The sequence below is a fragment of the Coffea arabica genome, chromosome 5c, assembly GCF_036785885.1.
Source record: "Coffea arabica cultivar ET-39 chromosome 5c, Coffea Arabica ET-39 HiFi, whole genome shotgun sequence".
NCBI lineage: Eukaryota > Viridiplantae > Streptophyta > Magnoliopsida > Gentianales > Rubiaceae > Coffea > Coffea arabica.
Window position 1 is genome coordinate 6,638,284 of NC_092319.1, and position 8,997 is coordinate 6,647,280.

The following is an 8,997-nucleotide window of genomic DNA, read 5'->3' on the forward strand; positions in this document are numbered from 1 at the left end:
GATCTGGCCCGAATTTTGCAATACGGCTTTTTCAGCGGTAGCCATTACAAAACGGATCTAACCGCCAGCACTTGGGCTAGTGGCTGTCTAATGGTATTTAAGTATCTCGGCGGCTGGAAGTGGGCTCCCCCCAAGGCCCAGTCTATATATTATCCATCCGGGGAACTGTTGGGGTCTATCTATCCAATGGGAGGGACTTATAAATCAGCATGGTTGTTTTAGCAAGTGGTGGACGTCGGTGATGGAGGCGAGTTCGAGAAGTGAGGGATATAAACACATTTCTCTAACTGCTAACATTCTTTGGCAAATCTGGAACAGCAGAAACGAGAAGGAATTCAATGGCAAGCAGCATCCGCTGCATCCCCCGCTTAGAATAGTGCAGAAAGCTCAGGAGGAATAGCTGGAATATGGTGAAGCTACGGTGAAAGCTTCACGAATGAGTACAGAAGAAACAGGAGATCAAACGAGACTCCCCCAGCAACAAGGAGCAACAAAAGGCTTTCTGAGATTGAGATTTGCTATAGCAAAGAGCAAAGAGCAAAGACAGCCCTCAACTGGGGATTGGAGCAACTGTCTCTTTGGATAATCAACACCTGATGAGAGGATGGGCATTACAGGAAAGATGTTTTGGTCATAAGCTAATTGATGAACTAACGGCTATTAAACTCCTGATGTGTAAAGCTGCAGTTCAGAATTTGGATAGGATAGAAGTTAATGTCCAGAATAAGCAGTCGCTCCACCTCATCCAACAGATGGAATCTTAGGATATGCGAGTGGTAACTCTGCTGGAGGATATACATAGCCTCAAGTACCTATTTCGCATGTGCTCCTTTTACTTAGTTAACAGGGATATTAACCATATTAGTCATAGAATTAGCACTCATGCATTAGACTTTTTTGTTGATCAGGAATTTTGGATTCCGATCCTCAGTGATAGTTAGCACTGACTGTATAGGTCCCTCAAGTCTTTACTTAAAATTGTAAAGTGTTTGTTCATTTATAAAATCACTTATTGTTTCGGAAAAAAAAAAGGAATTGTTGGGGCCTAATAACCACATGTTATTTGAGGCAATTAACAATTTCCAATGTAATCTTGGAGGAAGATGTAAAGTAGATTTACTTGTAAAAAAAAAATACAAACTAACATGTGGCAGAAAAAAATTGTTCAATATTTCGTTTAAAAGAAATGCAATTCGAGCATGTTTGAGAATAACTGTTCCTTTGAAGGGGACAGTTGATGTCAAGTCATAGATGCACCGATGGCAAATATCGTTATATGATTCGTCGTGACAAAGATTGTTCTTTTAACTCAAGAATAAACGGATTTATTAATGCAGAATGCACAATACAATATTGAATAAATAGAAGAAATCTTGGTATTGAGAAACCAATGCAGATAGCAAAACATCAAGAAACATATGCCGCTATATATAGATATGTATACGTTTGTATATAGACAGATTTACACAAACATATATACATGCATATATACGTATATATATATATATATGTTTATGTGTACATATGTACATATATATATATGCATACATGTATAAATACATACATAAATAATTACGCCCACACATACATATGCACATACTTATTCAATTGTAATTACTTCAACAAAAAGATCCACTTTATGCATAAGTGTAGAATTGTTCAGATATAAAGTTCTTCTAGAGATATTATAAAGATTTAGAAATATATCTGTCATATAGCTAATTCAGTACACATTTTAAAACCTTTAAAACTACAACCAATTGAAACATAAGAAGCCATGTTGATCAAAATTTCAAACATTAGGGACTAAATAAAAAACCAACAACTTTGATATGTTAGGAAAACATGAGGTACAATTTTGATATGTTAGCAGAACATTGATAACAAAAACTACACTTTTGCAACTTTGAGAGCAAAGCATTTACAGCAAAACATTTATAACTTCATTAGCTAGAGTAAAAGAAAAATTCAAGCGAGAACTTGAAAGATAAGTTTGGATCACTTTAATTTATAAGATAAATTAAACTTGAGGGACTTATGATGCAAATAAGATTAATTCTTCTAAAACAAGAGTTGTATTAGAAGATGGAAATTAAATCTAAATAGCAATATATAGTATCCAATTTCTATATGAATTTATCTAATTTATTTGTCTATAAATCTCTCATAGTTTAAGCTAGCTAGATTAATAAACACAAAACAAAGTTGTGAAATTTTAGAGAAATTTTGGAGAGAGAAAAAGGAAGTAATTTTGGCCAACCCCTAGAGAGAGAAATTGTCTCTATTCTCTTCCTTCTGTTGATCGAAACCTAGGTTCACATGATTTAGGGTTCCTTCATCTTCTCCAAAAAAAACTTGAGTGTTTAGATCTTGATAGCAACCTAGCAATTTTCTAGTTCAAGTACTTTTAATCTAAAAGATTTTTAGCCAAAAAGATTCATATGAATCACCGTTAGAGGCCAAGCACGTGTGCAGCTTGAGTGGATCTCTTGTCCTGCATCAAAATCTCTATCTTTTTTTTTTTATATATATAAAGTTTCAATTTTATTCATAAGAAAAAGCCAAAAACAAGAAAGGTAACACAATCTTCTAAACACATGACAAATTTTGTCCGCTTATGGCCCTTTTCACTCTCCCAATAGCAGGAATTCCCCTTTTGTCAAGTCGAATTTCCCCTCTCGTCAACATAGGAGTTGCTTGAAGACTGTCATAGATCCGAAGCGAATCTTGGGTATGCATGACCCCCACGTTGGCCAAGGCGTCCGCCACTTTGTTTGTCTCGCGAAGACAATGTGAAAAGTAGTGCTTCCCCACCACCATTTGCCATATCTCTTCAACCTCCATCCGAACATACCAAGGGCAATGAAACAGTCGTTGATGCCCACTAAAGTTGCAGAATCTGACTGAATAAAGGGGTTGACCACCCCCTTGCTTTGCACAACCGGAGGCCAACCAACAACGTTACAACCTCTGCCCGTAAGCTAGTCTGTTTGCCTAGAAAAGTTGAGAACCCAACCAAGAAATCTCCGTTTGAGTTTCGAAGCACTCCGCCACCCCCACTCAGTCCCGGGTTGCCTTTGGAGCACCCATCTGTGTTCAACGTCAATCGGTCATCTGCACTGGGCTTCCATCTCACAATGAGAAATCCATACCTCTGGGAGCCAGCCATGGCAATTGTGTCATACATCTCTGGGAACGTGCGCACATCCAACATCTGTTGAAACTGAATCTCGAATGTTGCTTTTATATCCTTAAAGATCACTTGGCAGACATCTCGGCCCTGCATCCGAACTCCCTCGAAAACCGCTCTATTTCTTGCCTTCCAGATATGCCAACATATCCAGATGGGCAAACCGGCGAACAGGAACCGCCGCCGTGCTGATGTGGAGACTAGCTGCCACCAACTCAGTAAGCATGCTCATAAATTGGGGGGCTAGGGAGCTATACCACAGGTACCATTGAAAAGACTCCATACCTCCACTGCTAGTCTTCCAGTGAAGAAGACGTGTTCAATAGTTTCCGTCACCGGTGCCTCACAACAGAAACACTTGGACGGCAATTGGAACCCCATGTTTTGCATCAAAATCTCTATCAGTTTAGGAAGATCTTCATAGTTTGAGCTGATCTTTATAAACAAACTTATTATCACATGGATTTAATCAAAGAATGATCTTTTAAAGGAATAAAAAATTTTAATTTTTTCATGTGCATGCTTTTAAGATTCCTTACAGTATCTACTACTCTAGTCTATACTAATCTTCCTAATAGTAGGATTATTAAGTTGGTGTTAGTAGTGGTGTAACTTACTATGTCATATTTCCTCAATTAGGAAAATAATAAATTGCAAGTCAGTTGGATGGAGAGAAAAAGAGAAATATGGAGACAATAATAGAAATATATCGCTATTTAAAGGAGAAGAAGCTCACCAAATGAGAACACAAATGAAATTTTTACCAATTTCCTGCTTGGCTGTCCAGTCTTAAAGTTATACATGTGACTCTTATACCTCTAGCATTATGGCTATCTTGTATATAATCAATGGAACAATCTACCAATGTTTTAGCTCAGAATTCCTTGCCAAAGTGAACAAGAAATTAGAAATGAATTTCTAATTTATAGAGTATATCTTATGGATTGGACAAAAATGACACTTGAAGGGTTTGATAATTATTCCATACACTATGAATTGTTGCAATTAGGGGTGACAATTCCTTACACGACCCGAAAACACGACACGAACCTAACACGAAATTAATGGGTTTGGGTTGAGGTTTCGGGATTTCGGGTCAGAATCGGGTCGAACCCGATGAACCCGAAAAAAAAATAGGTCAATTTCGGGTCAACCCGTGGTGACCTGATATGACCCGATGTGACCCGTTTACGAATTAAAACTAATTTAATAAACATTAAAATTATTTTATCTAACTAAACTAAATCATTCTTTTTTTCCAAAGACATTAATTACTTAATCCTAAATGAATTTATTTAACTTGTGTGAAGTTAAAATTATTATATTTGGACAAATAATATATTATGTTATTTTTTACTTTTATGCTATTTTAATTTATTTTAAATTTGGTTTGGGATAAAACACTTTTATGGTGTTTAATTTATTTTAGATTTGGTTTGAAATTATTTATTTAAATTTTTATTACTTGATGATGTAATTAATTTTGTGAAAAATTGATTTTATTAGAAATTACAGTGATAAATTAATAAATTAAAATTAAGTTTCGGGTCATTGCGGATTGACCCACCAACCCGAAATTTTCGGGTTCGTGTTAGGTACCCTGACCCGTTTCGGGTTGATGGGTCGGGTTCGGGTCAGCAGTTTCCTTGTTATACTTAAACCTCAACTCGACCCGCCAACCCAAACCCGACCCGATTGCCACCCCTAGTTGCAATCATTGTATGTAAGAATCACTAAAACATAAATGGTAACTACTAAACGAAAGAATTAAGAATAAGTAAAACTATTTAGTTATCACAAGGTACTAATAGTTTTCACTTACGTATATGTGAGATTAGGAAATAGTTATGAGGTGGAATCTGAAATAAAATTAAGTGGATGTCTATATCCGTCAAAAGTTACACTGTCTGTATTGATTAAAAAACAATTACATGCATTTTCTATTATGTCACTGTAACTAAAAGTTTTATCTTCCACTACATGAAAAGTTCTGTTTTTAATTGTTTGGTTCGCCTCAATTCTTTCAAATAGTATGAGAACAACCTCTGTGTGAAAAGGAATAAAAAAAAAATCTGATCATAACCAAATAAAAAAACAACAAAATAACTAAGGAGGTTATTCATTTCATTTGTGGTTAAAAGGAAGTTGTCTTCCTTTAACGTGTTTGTTTGGGAAAAAAAAACCTTCAATGAACGAAGTCAGCTAGTTAAAAAGTCAATTTGAATCTTCTTTGAAAAGCAGCTGAAGCTAATAGACTCGGGCCGTTTTCAAAGAAAGTTTTAAAGAAACAAAAGAAAAAAGTAAAATTAGTAATCAGCAGCACATGAAAAGTAAGGCCCGTGGGAACTCCAAAAACTAAAAACAATAAAAGAAATGTTCTTTGATGATTTCATCACATCTTCGGTCAACTTATTGCAAGGCTAATATCAAAGAGATAATTCCACCTCCAATGAAGATTCCTCCTCATTGCGTTTCTCTATCTTTAGACTCCAGTCTATATATATGTTCTTGGAGAAAGCATAATTACCACATGTTATTTGAGGCAATTAACAATTTCAGATGTAAAGTAGTTTTACTAGTAAAAAAAAACAAACATGTAGAAAATTCACCCACCATTCTTAACAACCTTCTCAAAGAGCTTTTGCCTATTGTATCATGCTGGGTGGGACCGATAATAAAAATGGACCAGGGGCAACCATGCATGAGCCCTAGTTCAATAACTTCCTCCTCTTCCTAGTATGAGGAAGTGTGATGTCTATTTTTTTTGCTTCCAACTTCTACTCTTATTATAAACATATCTGAATTTATGCATGGTTATGTATACATTCATGCATATATATATATGTGTGTGTGTGTGTGTGTGTACAAGCTTGCAATTTGTAGAGAATAAGTTTTCGTGTTTATGTGAATGGTTATAATGATAGTAATTTTTTTGTCAAATTGATTAGTCAACTATGACCTGATTAACCAAAATTATCAAAAAGAACTAGTTTACATCTATAGATTTGACTTGGAAGGACAATTTGGAACCTTATTTATAAGTTGAGGTACCTAAGAAACCTTTTTAAAAGTTGAGGGACAGCATAGATTTATTTATAAAAGTGACTATTGGAGTCATTTACCACTTAAAATTATTCGTGTATATTCAATTTTAACTAGCCACTTTATACCAAAGTGGAGTTGTGCGGATATGAAGTACTTTTAGAGATGTTATAGGGAGTTGGGAATACATTTGTCATGTAAATAGTTAATTCACTTCACATTTAAAAACCTTTAAAACTATAACTAATTGAAACCTAGGAAACCATATTGATTGAACTTTCAAACATTAGGAACTAAAAACAAAATCAACAATTTTAGACACCATAGGTATTCTGGTCGGAACATTAGGTACAAATTTGATATGTTAGCTAAATATTGATAACCAAAACTACATTTTCCCTCCAATCTATTGCCCTATATGTAAATGATGTGTTCAAAAACCTTATCTTTTTCGTATAGCATCAAACATTTGCCTACCGAAACATTTTTTTTATTTCTCAATATATCACTACAACTAGATCTCTCTATGGTTTACAAGTGATGGATAAAATGGTTCTAATTAACTATGTCATTCATCGGTTCAAAAGTACCCTCTTCGTCCTCTAAAATCTCCATCCAATGAGGACAATAAATGGACAATCTAAAACGAAAAAATAAATAAATAAAAGGACATTCTTGGACACGCATGACTTCGTTAACTTGCTCGTACAACTTGGTAACTTTGTTCCACGTCAAAATCAGCATGTTGTTAAACCATTATTAGTACATAGTTAATTTATTCTCCTTTCCCACTTTTCTGACTGTGGAATAGTCATTTATAAGTAATATGACTTTAAACAATTATTAGCACATAGTTAATGTATTCTCCTTTCCCACTTTCCTGACTGTGGAACAGTGTCATTTATGAAGTAATTTGACTCTTCAAGACAACGACATTCCCCAAAATAGCCCACACATGCGTATCCGGTCAATGTAGATAACAACCCTTTTCCCAGAAAGTCATATAAATCAACTATTCGTTGAATCCCAGCAATTCAGAGTCCCACCTATTCTGTTCAATCAATTCAAAGATTTTTTGCTATAAATAAGAAAACTTTCGAAGCACATCCAGTTGAGTTAAGAGAAGCAAAATGAAAGGAAGAGATAAGAGCTCATCTCCAACTTATCAAAGACTAAGAAGCAGCAACAAGGCGGAGATGGAAGGTTCTGTTCGAAAAGGTTATGTTCCGTTGCTAGTGGGAACTAGTGATGAAGCCATGGAGAGACTTTTTATCCCTATAAAGCTCATCAATCATCCTTTTTTAGCTCATTTACTGGATGAATCTGCAAATGAATTTGGCCATAATCAAGAGGGAATGCTGAGAGTTTTGTATAATGTGGAAAAATTCAAAGAAATGCTCCATAGCATAACAACAAGGCACTGAATTCTGTAAACTGGTATCGCCGTTGTATATGTATAGTAAGAGCTGAAATACATTGTTTGATTACAAGTTTCTTCAGGATCTTATCATGCATTGATTCCATTCATGATTTGGTAAATCCTTTTTTATAATTTTTGAGAATCCATTTATCCAAATTTGTTTATGGCAGGTTAGGGTTTTCAACAAGTTCTTGTGCATGATGTAAATTTCAGCTGTTCTTCTAAACATCCAAGTATTTAGAGCCATGGCCAAGTGTTTTCAAGATTAAAGGTGCTCTCTAATTCTCAACAATCGTAAGATGCCGTTTGAAAAAGTGGACATATATAAGAGCCTGGAGGGTTTAGTGCGGATCCAATTGAATCTGTTGTCTTCTCTTAAGTGAATAGTTCTGAAGCTACTTCGACAAAAAGGCCATTTTCCTCGAATGCTGACATGGGGATTCCATGAAGGTTGATGAAGGATAAGTGTTTCCCAACAACATCTAGTAATCTTTTTTCTTGAATAATAAACTAATTAGTGTGTCCCTAAATTCAGTCATGTGAATGCTTATGGCTTATTGCTTGATAAACACATTTATTCAGAAGAGAAGGTTTATAGTTAGAGTAAATCTTTCCTACACTGACGGTGTATACACTATCATCGTTGGATTCATGACATATGTGCAAAAATTAAAGTTTAAATTCAAATTTTGCATAGTTGTCATTCATCCAACGCTGATAGTGTCTACACTATCAGTGTAGAAAAGATTAATCCTTATAGTTATCATATATGCATTTAATCGTTCAAATGATAAATCTGTGGAATTAAATTAAGTTGAATGTATATAGTCAAGATAGGGAAAAAAAAATGAGAGAGCTACATTATTTCGTAATTTAACATAAACCAGTATTCCTAGTAGTAGGATTGTTAAGTGCGGATTAATAGTGTTGAAGCCTACACAATTTATATTAACTCAATTAGGAAAACTATGAATCTCAAGTCAAATTCGGTAGAGACAAAAAAAGAAATATATTCCGCATTTATAAAAGAATAAGCTCACTGAATGTGAACATTAAAATGAATTCTCATTTGGTTTTTTTTTTTTGGGCAAATAACTGGCTTAACACCCAATTCTCTGGAAAAACAAAATCATGTTTTGTGTATCAGAACCCCCACCCAAATATAAGAAAAAAAAAAAAAGAATTCTAGGATCCATATAGAGATTATGCCGTCAATACATGTAAAAAGGAAATCTTCAAGCACGAAAAGCAATCAAATTCAGCCTCCGCTCAGCAACTCACTCATGTTTCTTCAACTTCGAGAATCCCCTCAAACCACGAGATTTTGCCAGTGCTTTCAGTTCTG

General features: G+C 34.9%; 1 protein-coding gene across 1 annotated transcript; it reads right to left on the reverse strand.

The window, feature by feature from the left end:
* Positions 1–2,884: 2,884 nt before the first annotated feature.
* LOC140007178 (uncharacterized) lies at positions 2,885–3,571 on the reverse strand. The gene is made up of 2 exons (XM_072049868.1): positions 3,476–3,571; positions 2,885–3,394 (listed from the first exon to the last, which is right to left on the reverse strand). Exons 1-2 carry the CDS (start codon positions 3,569–3,571, stop codon positions 2,885–2,887), a joined length of 606 nt encoding a protein of 201 aa, XP_071905969.1.
* Positions 3,572–8,997: the final 5,426 nt, after the last annotated feature.

Excerpts from the sequence above, each read along its gene's own strand:
- LOC140007178 (XM_072049868.1), bottom strand. The coding sequence starts at position 3,571 with ATGGGGTTCCAATTGCCGTCCAAGTGTTTCTGTTGTGAGGCACCGGTG. Across the intron at positions 3,395-3,475 it reads CTGGAAGACTAGCAGTGGAG|CTAGTCTCCACATCAGCACG; the intron begins GTATGGAGTCTT and ends AGTTGGTGGCAG.